General features: G+C 38.4%; 2 protein-coding genes across 13 annotated transcripts in view; one reads left to right on the forward strand and one right to left on the reverse strand.

Annotated features, from left to right (window-relative positions):
• TIGD4 (tigger transposable element derived 4) overlaps positions 1 to 18,095 on the reverse strand; it is an 827,821-nt gene that overhangs the window by 571,345 nt on the left and 238,381 nt on the right. The gene's annotated exons all lie outside the window — the stretch shown is intronic.
• TRIM2 (tripartite motif containing 2) overlaps positions 1 to 18,095 on the forward strand; it is a 192,666-nt gene that overhangs the window by 137,988 nt on the left and 36,583 nt on the right. For 11 of the 12 annotated variants that reach the window (XM_082463519.1, XM_082463520.1, XM_082463505.1 and 8 more), the window contains one exon: positions 15,299 to 15,388. The exons of the other annotated variant lie outside the window; for it this stretch is intronic. In XM_082463519.1, the coding sequence (XP_082319645.1) occupies positions 15,299 to 15,388 (90 nt within the window). The remainder of the gene's footprint in view (positions 1 to 15,298; positions 15,389 to 18,095) is intronic. 12 annotated transcript variants of the gene reach the window in all.

Below are 18,095 nucleotides of genomic sequence, written 5' to 3' on the forward strand. Positions count from 1 at the left end.
TTCAATGCAATCCCTATCAAATTACCAATGGCATTTTTTACAGAACTAGAACAAATCATCTTAAAATTTGTATGGAGACACAAAAGACCCCCGAATAGCCAAAGCAGTCTTGAGGGAACAAAACGGATCTGGAGGAATCAGACTCCCTGACTTCAGACTATACTACAAAGCTACAGTAATCAAGACAATATGGTACTGGCACAAAAACAGAAACATAGATCAATGGAACAAGATAGAAAGCCCAGAGATAAACCCACACACCTATGGTCAACTAATCTATGACAAAGGAGGCAAGGATATACAATGGAGAAAAGACAGTCTCTTCAATAAGTGGTGCTGGGAAAACTGGACAGCTACATGTAAAAGAATGAAATGAGAATACTCTCTAACACCATACACAAAAATAAACTCAAAATGGATTCGAAACCTAAATGTAAGACCGGACACTATAAAATTCTTAGAGGAAAACATAGGAAGAACACTCTTTGACATAAATCACAGCAAGATCTTTTTTGATCCACCTCCTAGAGTAATGGAAATAAAAAGAAGAATAAACAAATGGGACCTAATGAAACGTCAAAGCTTTTGCACAGCAAAGGAAACCATAAACATAAAAAGACACCTCTCAGAATGGGAGAAAATATTTGCAAATGAATCAACAGACAAAGGATTAATCTCCAAAATATATAAACAGCTCACGCAGCTCAATATTAAAGAAACAAACACCCCAATCCAAAAGTGGGCAGAAGACCTAAATAGACATTTCTCCAAAGAAGACATACAGATGGCCAAGAAGCACATGAAAAGCTGCTCAACATCACTAATTATTAGAGAAATGCAAATCAAAACTACAATGAATTATCACTTCACACCAGTTTGAATGGGCATCATCAGAAAATCTGAAAACAACAAATGCTGGAGAGGGTGTGGAGGAAAGGGAACCCTCTTGCACTGTTGGTGGGAATATAAACTGATACAGCCACTGTAAAGAAGAAGAGTATGGAGGTTCCTTCAAAAACTAAAAATAGAATTACCATATGATCCAGCAATCTCACTACTGGGCATATACCCAGAGAAAACCGTAATTCAAAAAGACACATGCACCCGAATATTCATTGCAGCACTATTTACAATAGCCAGGTCATGGAAGCAACCCAAATGCCCATCAACAGACGAATGGATAAAGAAGTTGTGGTACATATATACAATGGAATATTACTCAGCCATAAAAACAACGAAATTGAGTCATTTGTTGAGACGTGGATGGATCTAGAGACTGTCATACAGAGTGAAGTAAGTCAGAAAGAGAAAAACAAATATCATATATTAATGCATGTATGTGGAACCTAGAAAAATGGTACAGATGAGCCAGTTTGCAGGGCAGAAGTTGAGACACAGATGTAGAGAATGGACATATGGACGCCAAGGGGGGAAAACTGCGGTGAGGTGGGGATGGTGGTGTGCTGAATTGGGCGATTGGGATTGACATGTATACACTGATGTGTATAAAATGGATGACTAATAAGGACCTGCTGTATAAAAAATAAAATAAACTTCAAAAATTCAAGAAAAATCTCAGTGCCATTTCACCAACGTAAACCTACTTTATTCTCTCACTGGAATTTGAGAGGAATGTCAGTATCACACTGTGCCCCTCAGCCATGGCTTTGAAGGGTGCTCGTCATTTTAGAGACGCAATATGGCTTAATGGGAAGAGAAGTAGTTAGAAATCAGACATGGGTTGAAATCACAGTTTCACTTTTTACTAGTTGTAAGGATCTTGGAAAATTTCTTAAGCTCTTTGAAACCTTTAAAGTTTCCCAATTTGTAAAAAAAAGATTATAGCTACTTCAAAGGGTTGAATGGATTAAGTGGTATATGTAAAGTGCCAGTGTACGTAGGCACTCAGTTATGTAGTGGCTGGAGATTTGACTAAATTATTACTCACCCAGGAATATATACTGTAAGTTTATTTGTTCAGTTAGAACAAATATTTGAGGGTCCACTATGTGCAAAACATTTTACCAGGTACTGGAGGTAATTCAAAAAAGTAGAAATCAAGATCCATGCTTTATTAAGAAAGAACCTGTAACCTGTGCTGAATATAAGATATATACACATGAAATAGTAAAATGAAGAGTGAAAAGTGTTATATGGCTGACTGCCTGAATGAGTGATAGAGATTAAAAATGCTGCAAGAGATGGTGGGATTTATATAAAGATAGAAGTCACTCAGTTAATTTTGAATTGAAGCAGATTCCAAATTCAAGTGCACTGAAAGATCAGTTTGTTCAGCATATTGCCAAAGTAAAATGTTAACTTCTTTTGAGTTTCTTGTTAATTACTTCCAGATTAGAGAGAGGGAGGTCTTAATTTTTTTTTTTTTTCTGTATCATTCTGTTCTGCTTTGCTTCTGCCAGTGATTCCAATTATGTACAGGAATGTACTTGTCTCTTGAGAATGGGCATTCTTGTAGCAAGTCTGAAAATCAAATCAAGAAACTTTTTTTTTTCTCTCTTGCCTTTAGGTTGTATATGTTGATCATTATTAAAGACAGTCTAAAAAGCCTCATGGTTATAATTTATGTTTCTCTTTAACATTTTCTAAGATAGCAAATAAGCCATCAACTGTGTGTGGATTGTATTAACTGCTTCTACAGATATTCACTGTGTGCCTCTGTACATGCTTGGTGCTAAGTTCTTTGAGCAATATAAAAATAATAGAATATGTGTTTCATGTTGAGATAATTTATACTTTACTTGGTAAGGGAAGATAAATACCTTACGTAGTTAATTAACTTTTAATGAAAAGCTGTTAATTAGCTTTTATGAAAAAAAGTCTATATAGTTAAGGGAGACTTCTTAGAAATGATTATTTTGAGCTGAAAGGTGCCTAGATTTAGATGGATGGAGGAAATTACTGAGGGGAACAGAGGGAGCCACTGATGCTGTTGTTGGTAACGGTAGCCAGAATTTACTGAGCAGTCAGCCAGGGACAGTTTTAAGAGTTTATCTTAGTCCATTCAGGCTGCTGTAACAAAATACCACAGATTTGGTAGCTTATAAACAACAGACATTTATTTCTCATGGTTCTGGAGGCTGGAAGTGAATGAGAATTAGAGGAAACAAAAGATGTGAAGTTAGTCTTGATAACAGTCCACTGATTCAGAGAGTTTCATTAGTGCTGCAGCAAGTCTATGTAGCAGTTTTTAACTGATTTTTTTAATTTAAAGGGTCAGAATTACGGAAATCATACTCTTTGTTTTCTTGCTCTGCTGAGATCTTCCTTAGTTCTTCACCAAGTTCTGGTTTGCAACCTATTTATTACTAGTGGAAGGTAGTTTGGGGGACAGATTTTCTAGGAGTCGGGTTATGATACATTTTGAAATCCACACTGAGTCGGATTTCAGACACAGTGTATGGGTTTTGGGAGCCACTAATAGATTCTCAGGATAATTTAAAAAAACCTTTTTACCAGTTTTTAGAAATGAGTACAGATCTTCCTCCACTTACAGTGGGGTTATGTCCAGTAACCCCATGGGAAGTTGACTATGGCAAGTCAAAAATGCATTTAATACACCTAACCCACCGAACATCATAGCTTAGCCTAGCCTACCTTGTAAGGGCTCAGAACACCTACATTAGCCTACAGTTGGGCAAAATCATCTGACACAAAGCCTGTTTTATAGTAAAGTGTTGAATATCTCATGTAATTTATAAATACTGAAAGTGAAAAACAAGTGTTGTCTGGGTACAGAATGGTTGTAAGCATGTTGGTTGTTTACCCTGGTGATGGCGTGGCTGCCTGGGAGCTGCCGCTCACTGCTGCCCAGCATGCAGCATCACGGGGAGTATGTACTGCCTGTCACTAGCTGGGACAAGATCCAAATTCCAAATACAATTTCTACTGAATGTGGATTGCTTTTGCACCATCATGAAGTTGTAAAATTGTAAGTCAAACCATCACAAGTTGGGAACCATCAGTATATGGAATTCTTTATTGGTAAAACTGAGTGGATAAAGAGTAAGGCCACTCTTGGGCTGTGTGGACAAGTTGAAATGTTTTTGAATAAAAATAGGCATTACCTCTATTGAAATTCATTCAATTCAGTAAATGTTTAGTGAATGCTTGCTATGGCAGGCATTGTGACTAATGAGAGGGATATAATGATAAATTAGGTAGTTCCTGTCCTCCAGGACTTCAGTCTAGTGAAGAGACACACATGTCAACAAATCTCTGCAATATGGTGTGATAATGTACAACATGGAAGAGGATGGCAGAGGGTGAAGGTTAGTTCTGCTGAGGAACGGCTTTACAGTTAAGGAAGGAGACATTTAAGTTCATTCTGGAAAGATGTATGGGAGTCCATAAGGGAGCTGAGGGTGAAGGGCATTCTGAGTACAGAGACCTGTATGTTAAGACAGTGTAGCACAGTGGTTTAAGAGAGTGGACTCTAGACCCAGACTCTCTAGATTCAAATCCAACTTCTTCCATTTACTAGAAACCTCTTGTACCTCTGTTTTCTCATCTATAAAGTGGTCGTAATATTTCCTACTTCACAGGGTAGTTGTGACAATTAAATGTGTTGTATATAACTGCCTACAACAATGACTAATCCATAGTAAGTGCTTTAGCTTTTGTTATTATATGCCAAGACCAGATAGATGTGTATAGACTACATAATGTATGAAAGAATCTTGAGTTGTTTTGTACCGCTCAATTGTGCGTGAGGGATGAATGAGCCAAAGCTAAATTGGTAGGCAGATCCTGATAATGAAGGGCTCTGTGTATCTAAGCTGAAGAATTTTGAGTAGGAAGTGAGACCATCAGAACCTTATTTTAGGAAGATGCTTCCGCTGGCAGTATGGAGGCCACATAAGGCGTGTGCACTGTGAAATTGCCCAGCTAGTCGTTGTCCCAGGCCCATTCTGCTCCAGAAAACAGAGGCAAGAGTGCTTCTTTGCACTTCCTGTGCCATGATGGTGTGGACAGTACCTGTGAGGCTGCTTCTTCCCAGGGTTCCAGACAGGAAGTGATAGGTTTTCTCTGTTCCTATACCCTCCAGGTTTTCTAGGGGCTCTGTAGTTGTACTCCTTTATCTGTATTTGTAGCTAATTTTACAATACCAGAGAGGGTAGATGAGGGCCCTTATCAGAAACCCTCAACAGTGTCTAATGTTCTTCCTTTCCTCTTAGACTCTCCTGTCTTCAGTTTGTCATTTGAAGAGGACAGAACAGGACTGGTTCTGGCCGGTCTTATATTTTTCTGACTTAAACCTAGACTTTGACTTTTGAAACAACAAAAAGAAAAAAATCTCATGGTTCCTCTTTGTGCTGTCATTGAAGTTTGTTCATGCTCTGTTAGAGCATTTATCACACTTGTCTTATTTACACATCTCCCTCTTGTATTGAGTGTGAGTGTCTCAAACTAAAAGCCATATTCAACTTTCTCTCCCCAAAACCTAGTACTAAATCCTGATGTAAAGTAGGCATTTAACCATGTAAACAAATGAATGAACGAACACATCAGACAACTGACCAGCTTCTAAACCATGTTCTTGTTAGCCTGAAAGTTGTATGTTTGATCAAGAATGCTTTTGTCTAAAAATAATGGAATATCTGACTAACAGTGGCTTAAATAAATGGAAGTTTATTTTTCTCACTTATAGTCTAGAGGTAGGTATCTGTTAATGTTGATCGGTGGTTTAGTGGTATGTCCATATCTTTGTGGTCCTCTTGGCCTTTCCATCATGGTCATGAGATGGCTGCCACTGCTCCTCTTGTCATATCTGAAGGATAGTATGGAAGAGGGGAAAGGGAAGTTGCTGGAATGTCTGTCTTTGCAGGAAAACAAAAGCTTTCTCAGAGCTCTCCAACAGACTTTGGCTTACATCTATAGAGCGAAACAGTGTCACATCTCTCTGTAGAGGAGACTAGGAGTGGAAGTGGGTAAAAGGGAGGAAGGAGGTTGGGGATGGCTTAGATGAGTCAGTCAACCAAAAGGGTTGGCTGCAGGCGTAGTGTTATAAATAGGATGTTATTTTGTGAGAGTATAAAGTTCTGTAACTGCAGCACGATTGATCAGATAGAAGTGTTTAATGGTTATGTAACCTGTTCCCTGTGAATACATGGGTTATACAGAAAGTGCGCTGCTTTATCGTTGATTTTTTCCCGTTTGGTTGTAGGGGTGATGCAGGGCATCAACAAAATAATATATGTGTTTTTATATTTCCTTGAAATAGGGAAATACTTGGCCAATATCTTATTTGTTGTATAGATAATCTCTTTTTTGCTATTTTTGCTGTACAAATATATTTTCATTGATATGTGTTCACATTTTGTCTGCTGAGATTTTTTAAATATCAGAGGCTCTTATTTATTTTAGAAATTTTAGTTTCTGCATTGAAAGGTTCTTCTTGATCAAAAATACCATTTTATTCTCATCCCTTGTTTCAAAGTATTAGTATTAGGGGACTTCCTTGGCGGTTCAGGGGTTAAGACTCTGTGCTTCCAATGCAGGGGGCGCGGGTTTGATCCCTGGTCGAGGAACTAAGATCCCACATGCTGCACAGCACGGCCAAAAGCAAAACGAAACAAAGTATTAATATTAGCTAAGTATATGCTTTATAGCTCAAAATATAGTTTTTTTTTCCTTGGAGATGCCTCACTTGAAATTGTTCTGGACATTGTGTATTTGTATTTAGAATGTTAACAAATTTAATGTATTAGTATGATGCCCAGAGGAACAGGATTCTCAGTGAAAAACATAGGCTTTGGTATCCAGATGACCTGGATTAAACCAGCAATATTGCCATTTACTACCTGGTCAAATTACCTAATCTCTCTGGATCTCAGTTCCTTAATCTGTAAAGTGGCAATATCAAAACCTCCAATGAGGTCACGTATATACTGCATCCTCTACAGGCCTGGCTCTCTAAAGGCAGTCATTGGTAGCTATTATAACAGGTAAGTGACTCTTGACAGTGGAGAGTACACAGAGACTGTATGGCTTGTTGCATTTGTAGCTTGTTGCTTGTCATTGTTTTTATTTACGTGAAGAAAGAAAAAAGAAAATGAAGAAGAATGTGACAATTTTTTGAAGTGACATTACTTCTTTAGTTAGGATTATCAGGTTATGTTCAGTTTATTAAAATAAACTGATTTGTTTCGTAGAAGATAGTGCAACTTTCTCTCTCAAAAAGAGTTTTATATTTACCTCTCCCATGTCAAAGCTCCATATCCCTTTGTTAATGAGACAAGAATTACATTGTTTTCCTGTAGTAAGCCAGAGGCTCATCACCTAATGGCATAATCACATTATAAACTTCCATAATTACGCTTAACTAATGTTCCAAAATGGACTTTTCTTAGGAAATAAAACTGTGAGAAGTAATATACATCAAAATCAAGCCAGTTTTTCTCAGTGGAAGTTCTTTCTATCTTTATTGTATTGGATATTACCTCTTCAAATAATTTTCAATAAGGATTAAAAGTCACCACTAGACATTTTAATGATTCCATTCTTGATTTATAATTTTTAGTATCTCTTCCAGATAAGAAGGAACTTTTATTTTTGTAGCATTTGATATCACAAAGTTCACATATATATAAAAACGGTAAACAGTTGGCAACTTTTTATTTCTCCTTTTAATAAGCTAAATTACAAAGCTACTTCCTATTTGTAGTTCTTAAATAAAATTACCAGTTCTTTTTGGAGTTTTGATATTGCATTCTACTTGATGGAAAAGACTGAGAGCATCAGGTCTTAGCTTTTCAAACTTTCTCATATACAGATGTTCATTTATTTTTCTACTTCCCCTATCCCTACTTTCTTCACCAAGGCCACCTGTGCTTGATCACACCTATGGCAAGTCTGTGTGTTTTTCGTCGCTTCTTTCTTACCAGCTTACTCTTCCTTTCCTGGATTTTTCCAGTATCTGAATTTGAAATATCCTCAGATACTCACAGTGCTGAGAAAGTATCACCACACCTTCTGGCAGACTCTCATTTTCTGTCTGTCACTGTGACTCATGTGTTTATTTATTGAGCAGACTCTGGGCCAGGCACCATTCAGGGTGCTTGGGTCATGCATCAGTGAGCAAAACAGACAAAGATCCCTACCTTTGTGGAGCTCACATTCTAGTGGAGGGAGACAGACATCAAACAATAAACATCACTAAGCAAACTATGTATTGTATGAAAAAGTGGTGGGTATGTGAAAAAAAAATTTTAAGTAGTACTAGAGTTGGGGGGTGGGGTGCAGATTTAAAATAGAGTGGTCAGAGTAGACCTTGAGGAAGTGAGATTTGAAGGAGGAGAGGGAGTTAACCTGTGAATATATCTTGGGGAGAAACATCCAGAGAGAGACAATGTTTGGACAGAGAAAACAGCCAACACAAAGGCCTCAAGACACCAGCATACCCAGTAAGTTTAAGAAACGTCAAAGAGGCCAGTCTGGCTAGAGTAAGTATAAGTGAAAGGGAGTAGTAGAACTCAGAGCAGAGAGATAAAGTGGGAAGGTGGCCGGGCAGTGTAAGGCCATCCATGCTATCGCATGGTTTTTATCCTGAGTAAAATGGAGAGCCATTTGGTCCTTCAGCAAGTTCTTGTGGAGTACACACCATACTTCAGCATGTACTGTGGCACCATGCTAGGTGCTAGAAATAAAAAGATTAAGACATAGCCCTGTCCTCAGTGAATTCATATTTTAGTGCAAAGACTAGACCATAAATAAGTTGAACTAATTAATTAACGCGTGTTCAGCAAAAGAGAAACGAGCAGGCACTATTATAGAATGGAGAAGAGGTAGCAAATTCTGTTTTGCTTTTGATGCCTGCTGCCTCAGTTTCTTCTCTGGAATTTTGCTGCTTTTAGTGCCAACACTTAATGCTTTCATTGCCATTCTTCTGCCTTACTCTCTTCATAACCCCTTCCTTCTAACAGTTTTGATGAGGTTGACTGTCTCTTAGAGCTCTTTACTCTTGATAATTAATCTTTCTCTGACCATTCTGCTTTCGTTTACTACTGTTTTCTTCTCTCCACTTCATGTTCTTCAAGAATCATTCTAAAGGATGTTTTCTTCTCCATACTTACTCCCTTAGATCAGGGGTCCCCAACCCCCAGGCCACAGACCAGTACCGGTCCATGGCCTGTTAGGAACCAGGCAGCACAGCAGGAGGTGAGCAGCGGGCGAGCAAGCGATGCTTCCTATGTATTTACAGCCACTCCCCATCGCTCGCATTACCTCCTGAGCTCCACCTCCTGTCAGATCAGCAGTAGCATTAGATTCTCATAGGAACCTACTGTGAACTGCGCATGTGAGGGATCTAGGTTGCACACTCCTTATGGGAATCTAATGCTGGATGATCTGAGGTGGAGCTGAGGGGGTGATGCTATCGCTGGGGAGTGGCTGCATATACAGATTATCATTAGCAGAGAGGTTTGACTGCACAGAGTCCATAATAAATCAGTTGCTTGCACACATATCAAAACCCTATCAGTGGGCTTCCCTGGTGGCGCAGTGGTTGAGAATCTGCCTGCCAGTGCAGGGGACATGGGTTCGAGCCCTGGTCTGGGAAAATCCCACGTGCCACGGAGCAACTGGGCCCGTGAGCCACAACTACTGAGCTTGCGCGTCTGGAGCCTGTGCTCCGCAACAAGAGAGGCCACGATAGTGAGAGGCCCGCGCATCGCAATGAAGAGTGGTCCCCACTTGCCGCAACTAGAGGAAACCCTCGCACAGAAACGAAGACCCAACACAGCCAAAATAAATAAATAATAATTAAAAAAAAAAAAAAACCCTATCAGTGAGTGGCAAGCGAAAACAAGCTCAGGATCCCACAGATTCTGCATTATGGTGAGTTGTATAATTATTTCATTATATATTACAATGTAATAATAATAGAAATAAAGTGCACAATAAATGTAATGTGCTTGAATCATCCCGAAATGATCCCCCCTTCCCCTGGTCTGTGGAAAAATTGTCTAGTGCCAAAAAGGTTGGGGACCACTGATCTAGGCTGTGTTTTAGATTCGTGACTCTATTGCTTCATTCCCATTTTATTTAAAAAAAATTTTTTTTTAATTTATTTAGTTTTGGCTGCGTTGGATCTTTGTTGCTCTGCGTGGGCTTTCTCTAGTTGTGGTGAGCGGGGTCTACTCTTTGTTGTGGTGCGCAGGCTTCTCATTGCAGCGGCCTCCCCTGTTGCAGAGCATGGGCTACAGGCACACAGGCTTCAGTAGTTGTGGCACGTGAGCTCAGTAGTTGGGGCTCGTGGGCCCTAGAGCGCAGGCTTAGTAGTGTGGCACACGGGCCCAGTTGCTCCGTAGCATGTGGGATCCTCCTGGACCAGAGCTTGAACCCGTGTCCCCTGCATTGGCAGGTGGACTCTTAACCACTGCACCACCAGGGAAGCGCCCCATTTTATCTTTATTTTTATTGACTATATTCCCCATGCTGTACATTTCATCCCCATGACTCATTTATTTTGTAACTGGAAGTTTGTACCTCTTCATTTCCCTCACCTATTTCACTCGTCCCTCACCCGCTACCCTCTGGCAATCACCTGTTTCTTCTCTGTATCTATGACTCTTTTTCTGTTTTGTTATATTTGTTCATTTGTTTTGTTTTTTTAGATTCCACATATAAGTGAAATTATATGGTATTTGCCTTTCTCTGACTTATTTCATTTAGTATACCATCTGGGTCCATCCATGTCATTGCAAATGGCAAGATTTCATTCTTTTTTGTGGGTGAGTAATATTCCTGTGTGTGTGTGTGTGTGTGTGTGTGTGTGTGTGTATCATCTTCTGTTTTCATTCATCTATTGATGGTGGGCACTTAGGTTGTTTCGTATCTTGGCTATTGTGAATATCGCTACAAAGAGCATAGGAATGCATATATCTTTTTGAATTAGTGATCTTGTTTTCTTTGGAAAAATACCCAGAAGCAGAATTGCTAGATCATATGGTAGTTCTAGTTTTAATTTTTTGAGGAACCTCCATACCCTTTTCCATAGTGGCTGCCCCAATTTACATTTCCACCAACAGTATACAGGGTTCTCTTTTCTCTGCATCCTCACCAACACTTGTTATTTCTTGTCTTTTTGATGATAGCCATTCTGACAGGTCTGAGGTGATATCTCATTGCAGCTTTGATTTGCATTTCTCTAATGATTAGTGATATTGAACATCGTTTCATGTGTCTGTTGGCCATCTGTATATCTTCTTTGGAAAAAATATCTGTTCAGATCCTCTGCCCATTTTTTAATTGAGTTGTTTGTTTTTTGATGTTAGATTGTATGAATTCTTTGTATAGTTTGGATAGTAACCCCTTATCAAATATATCATTTGTAAATATCTTGTCCCATTCAGTAGGTGGCCTTTTTGTTTTGTTGATAGTTTCCTTCACTGTGCAAAAGCTGTTTAGTTTGATGTAGTCCCGTTTGTTTACTTTTGCTTTTGTTTCCCTTGCCTGAGACATACCCCAAAAAAAAATCTTGCTAAGATCCATGTCAAAGAGCATATTGCCTGTGTTTTCTTTTGAGAGGTGTGTGATATCAGGTCTTACATCTAAGTCTTTAGTCCATTTTGAGTTTATTTTTGTATGTGGTGTGAGAAAGTTCTAGTTTGATTCTTGTACATGTAGCTGTCCAATTTTCCCAGCACCATTTATTGAAGAGTTGGCTTTTCTGCATTGTATATTCTTGCCTCCTTTGTTGTAGATTAATTGACCATAAGTGTGTGGATTCATTTCTGAGCTCTCTATTCTGTTCCATTGATCTATGTGTCTGTTTTTGTGCCAGTACCATACTGTTTTGATTACTGTAGCTTTGTAGTATAGTTTGAAATCAGGATGCATGATACCTCTAGCTTCGTTCTTCTTTCTTTAGATTGTTTTGGTTATTTGGGGGTCTTCTGTGTTTCCATACAAATTTTGGAATTATTTGTTATAGTTTTGTGAAAATTGCCATTGGTATTTTGATAGTCTTGTTTTGAATCTGTAGATTGCCTTGGGTAGAATGGTCATTTTAACAATATTCTTCTAATCCATGAGCACAGTATATTTTGTCTTTAATTTCTTTAGTCAGTGTTTTATAGTTTTCCAAGTAAAGGTCTTTATCTCCTTAGTTAGATTTATTCCTTGATGTTTTACACTTTTTGATGCAACTGTAAATGGTAATATTTTCTTAATTTCTCTTTCTGATAGTTCATTATTAGTGTATAGAAACACAACAGATACTTTATATTAGTTTTGTATCCTACAGCTTTACTGAATTATTTTATTAGTTCTAACAATTTTTTGGTGGAATGAAAGCTGTGAGAGTGAGCATTGTTGTCTTGTTCCTGATCTTGAAGGAAATGCTTTCAACTTATAATCATTGAGTATGATGTTGTCTGTAGGTTTGTCATATACGGCCTATATTATGTTGAAGTATGTTCCCTCTATACCCACTTTGTTGAGAGGGTTTTTTATCATAAATGGATGTTGAGTTTCGTCAAAAGCTTTTTTTTTTTGCATCTGTTTAGATGATCATATGATTTTTATTCAATTTGTTAATGTGGGGCTTCCCTGGTGGTGCAGTGGTTAAGAATCCAGCTGCCAGTGCAGGAGACACGGGTTCAAGCCCGGGTCTGGGAAGATCCCACATGCCGTGGAGCAACTAAGCTCGTGCACCACAACTACTGAGCCTGCGCTCTAGAGCCCGCATGCCACAACTACTGAAGCCCGCGTGCCATGACTACTGAAGCCCACGTGCCTAGAGACTGTGCTCTGCAACAAGAGAAGCCACCGCAATGAGAAGCCCATGCACCGCAACAAAGAGTAGCCTCCGCTCGCCGCAACTAGAGAAAGCCCACACATGGCAACGAAGACCCAATGCAGCCGAAAATTTAAAAAATAAAATAAATTTTTTTAAAAAATAAAATAAAAAATTTGTTAATGTGGTGTATCACATTGACTGATTTGTGTATATTGAGCCATCCTTGCATTCCTGGGATAACTCCCACGTGATCATGGTTTATGATCCTTTTAATGTGTTGTTGAATTCGTTTTGCTAATATTTTGTTGAGGATTTTTGTGCATATGTTCATCAGTGATAGTGGCCTATAATTTTCTTTTTTTGTGGTGTCTTTGTCTGGTTTTGGTATCAGGGTGATGCTGGCTTCATAGAATAAGTTCAAAAGTGTTCCTTCCTCTTCAATTTTTTAGATTAATTTGAGAAGTATAGGCATTAATTCTTCTTTGTATGTTTGGTTGAATCCCCTAGTGAAGCTGTCTGGCCCTGGACTTTTGTTTGTTGGAAGCTTTCTTCTTTCTTTTTACTGATTTAATTTTATTTCTAGTAATTGGTCTACTTATATTTTCTATTTCTTCCTGTTTCAGTCTTGGGAGATTGTATGTTTCTAGGAATTTATCTATTTCTTCTTAGTTGTCCATTTTATTGGCATACAATTATTCATACTAATCTCTTATGATCCTTTGTATTTCTGTGGTGTCTGTAACTTCCCCTTTTTCACTTCTGAATTTATTTATTTGAATCCTCTCTCTGTTTCTCTTGATGAGTCTGGCTAAAGGTTTATCCGTTTTGTTTATCTTTTCAATGAACCAGCTCTTAGTTTTATTGATCTTTTCTATTTTGCTTAGTCTCTGTTTTATTTATTTCTGCTCCCCATTGCATTTTAAGTTATTTTTTTCCCATTTTTTTAAACCAGAGATACATATGACACCAATGAAAGCTTTTCAAAATTGATGTGAAATAACTAGTGCTAACATACTTAGCTGATATAAATCTAGGCTTTAAAATAATACTCCAGTCTCCCTAATTGAGTTTATTCTTTCCATTAGAGTCTCGTTTTTGAAGAATTACCATTTAGAAGAATTTAAATCCTGAGATTTTAGCTAGCCTTTGTAGCCCCATCTTAAGTAAATACATGTTTTCTGTTAACATTTTTGAAATGGGGGGGAAAAGCCCTCAAAGCCAGGCAGCCACTCTTGACATACAAAGGACCCGCAGACTGGACCATAGCCTTATATCCTCAGTTCCTTTCCCTAGCTCTGCACACTCTTCTGGGAGGTCTCATCTACTCCTATGGCTTCCATTGCCACCTGTATACTTCTGATTCCCTGGTTTATCTCCTGCCTATACGTCTGCACTGAACTCCACACCTGTGTATTCAGCTACTTACTGCACATCCCTACTTGAATGGCTGGCAGGCAACTCACACTCAGTTTGTTCAAAACTCAGTTCTTTACCCAAACCTGCTCCTCTGTGTCTTATAGACTCTGAAACTACTATCCCCTTAGTCACCCAACAGAAACCTGGTAGTTACCTTAGTTTTTTTTTCTCTCCCTTTTCTCCACACCCAGGGGGTTCCAAACTCTTCTGATTCAACATACTTATATGTCTCAAATCTCTCCCTTCCTCTCCCTCTTCACTGCTACTGTCTTGGCTTAGACTCTCATTATCTCTGGCTCAGAATTTTGAATTAGTGTCTTTACTGAACTCCCTGTCTCCAGTCTTCACTTTCTTCTATCTGCTGTAGTAGTGTCTTTTAATGCCATTTGGATGGTTTCCTGTTCCTGAATAACAAGTCCAGATTCCTCAACCTGACTTTAAGGCTCTCTGTAATCTAGCTTCTGCCACTGGCCAGACTAATAACCTGCTGTTACCCTTCTACAACCCTACACACCAGTTTAACCAAATTGTTTACATTGTTTCCTGAATGCTGTTCATTTTATTTCTTGTGTCTTCACATGCTGCACCTGGCTGGCTCTTTTTACTTGTCTACCTAACAAACTCCAACCTGTCCATTAACCAGAGATATTTAAGACCTATGTCAGAAATCTTTTCTTCTGGGAAGTTTTTATCCCCTCCTCAGCAAGTTCAGTACTACTTTGTGCTTTGTCTCTCTTACATATATTTCTTTTATAGGGTGAAGTCTTTATGTGCCTTATTACCACGGCAGACATTCTGAGAGCAGGGATATCTTAACCATGTTTTATCCCCAGCATGGAATGCAGTTACTGAGAGACATAGAAACAAAATACATGTTATTGAATGAATGAGTAAATCAATACAGCACTGCCTAGTCTCAGTCCTAACTATTGTATACTTGGTCTAGGAGCCTTCCGCCCGGACACATTGATATCAGAGATCTGGACTGGCTTCTCTGATGGTTTTTGGCTTTCCCTTTTTGGATGCACGTAGCTACTGCAGCAGCTATATCTTCCCATGACAGTGTCCAAAGCAGGAATAATGATGGGCTTTCTTCTTATACATCTCTCTCTTTTTATGCAGGAGGAAAATCCCAGAATGCCCCCTTTCCCTAATAGGCTTCCCTTTATTGTCTCATTGGCCAAGTCTGAGATACATGCTCATGCTGGAAGGGTAAGCCATCATAGTTTAACCTCTGGGACCTGTTAAATGGGAGGGGACCCGTTCTCTCTGAGCACACTGCCATCCCAATCTGAACAGAGTTGGAGTTCTGTTTACAAAGAACAAAAGGCTTTAGACAGGCAACTAACAGGATCCACAAAATTATATCTTTAAGCACTTAAAAGTCATGTCTTTTAAATTGAATGTTTTTATTCTCTCCACCATCTCAGATAATCAAGAATTAAATATGTTTGTTGAGGTTGAGTGACTCAAAACTTGTGGGTAGGTGAGGGAAGTATGTAAACAGGATTTTTATTAGTAAATAATTTTAAATAATAAAAATTATAGTAGTTAATATTACAACTTGAAACTTGCAGGAATTTTTACCATAGAACTTAAGATTTCAGTGATTTATTTTTTATATTTGTTTGTTTTGCTTTTGTAGTAGGTAGCTTTGGGCTAGGCTTCTGAACCTTCCCCCAGTAATTCTCCTTTGCTGTTGGATTTACTTGCTGGATGAGTTTGAGAAGCCTGACTCCAGAGATATAGAATTCCCTATACCATACCCAAAACATTCTTCTGTGCTTCATATGGATTACAGGTTTATAACAGCTATTCTCATTCATAACTGTTTTCTCCCCAAATCAGCCAACCTGGAAAGACTTATTTTACAAAAAACTGGACCTACAATTTTGATGTCATGCCACCAGGTGGTGGCAGTGTCAAAGTCATATATATCCTTAGCTTCCTGGGATAGCCCTAATTTCATTTGTCTTGTTTTGCCCTCAAATAGTATATCAGTATTTTGTACATTTTAATATTTCAGTGTTCATAATGTCTCTGGCTGTTTTATATATTTAGAAGTTTCACAAAAATAACCCTATTAGTTGGGTGCTTTTTTTGTTTAAAGTATGGTTCTTACTTGACCAAAGGGCATGGGTCCGAACTTCCAGGCCTGCATTTCATCAGATTCAAATATAGGGCTTTGTTCAGGTTCCCTAGTATTTATATTTATTTATAACCATAAATTTCCTAGTCTATAACTTTTTTAAAAATTTCGATTGGATGCAAAGAAACCTCAATTTAAATTTTTGTTAATTACTATAGTTTTTAAAGTTAAATACATTTTTACCTTTTCAGTAATTTCTAACACTTAAACTTGCCACAAATCTTAGTTTGGTTGGCTGCTCTCAGCTCTTGAGTTAGTTTATACCATCCAAATGTGTTAGGTTGCTCTCTTCATTGTGCTAAAGCTGCTTAGGCTGTGGAAGAGAAGGCCTTCGTTTGCTTTCTTAATCCTTTAAAATCCAAGTTCTCTTGAATCTTTTCACTGTAAGAGGCAGAAATAGAAAAAAAAAAAAAGAAAAAAGAAGAACATCATTCTCTTAAAAAGATAAAAGCCTTTATGGACAGCTACTTTATTCAGCCACTATTTCTCAGCACTGTTGTCTCTTTATGACTTTTTCTTTGGCTTTATAAATTTAAGGTGAAGTTTATTATAACGTATATTTGAGCTTAACTTAAGCTCTTTAACTGATGCTTCTTAGCAAGTAATTTGTTGTGTTTTCAGTGAGTAGATTCTAATGAAACTAAATTACTTAAACTGAATAACTTATTGGATCAAAACATTTTAAGTAGTATTTAAGTTAACATTTTTATTAGAAATTTCAATAGTGGACAATCTTAATTCTCACAAGAAGTATTCATAAATGTTAAGAGTGAAATGTGAGCATATCATTTCCCACTGCTCTTGAGAGACAATAGGAAAATAAGCAATTCCTTATGTAAAAGTAATTTGCTGATTTTAGCATCTGTGTAGATCTATTGGTAGATTCTCTCAGTTGTTACAATACATAAAAGTAAGGAATGGGCCAGCAATCCTGGAGTTTTTTGCATACATGAGTGCCCCTGTGGACTACATGTGAGCCAACACTCAAAAGTGAGAGAACAAGAGCCCATCTGGAGGCACGTTATATTCTGTTCCAGAGGGCATTGAAACCTAACACACAGAGAGAGAGAGAGAGAGAGAGAGAGAGAGAGAGTGTGTGTGTGTGTGTGTGTGTGTGTGTGTGTGTGTGTGTGTGTGTGGAATGAATCTGAAAAACCAGGCTGGAAGTGGGTAGGAGGCAAGCTAGGGAAGGGGGACAGTGAGCGGGAATGTTGTGTAGCCCTCAGAGCAATAAAATGTGTCTTCTGCATCATGGAGATTACAGATAGTGGAACCCTGGGTTCTTACTACAAAGAACCCAGGAGCACAGCCATGCAAGAATTCAGCAAACATGTCAGGCCCAGAGAGCACTGAGACATCTTAACAGTAAGATATTTCGGGTCCCCTTTACTTGTTCTGTTCTCTCTCCCCTTCTCCAGCCTTGGTAGAGGTGGGGAACAGGAGGCAGAAACTTCAGTCAGTGGACTAAAGGGAGGACAGAAACTCTAGGCCAGGAAAGAGAAAAGGACAATGCACCCTTTCCAGCAAAACCCATCGGCAGCCAGCAGTTGCTGAAAAGGAGAGAAGTCTTACCTTTAAATCAAGATTTGAAGTGTTGATTATTATGTTAGACATTCTAATTTCTGAATTAAGGCTTTGTTTGGCAACTTAAAATAATTGTAGATCTTGATTTAGAGTGATGAAAAACATCATGGGACTCCCAACTCTTCATTTAGTGGCAGAGGAAGTACTTCCCTCACTGAGCTGTTTCTAAAATGGCAGATGTGGGGG

Source organism: Balaenoptera physalus (genome assembly GCF_965194825.1).
Source record: "Balaenoptera physalus genome assembly, chromosome: 5".
NCBI lineage: Eukaryota > Metazoa > Chordata > Mammalia > Artiodactyla > Balaenopteridae > Balaenoptera > Balaenoptera physalus.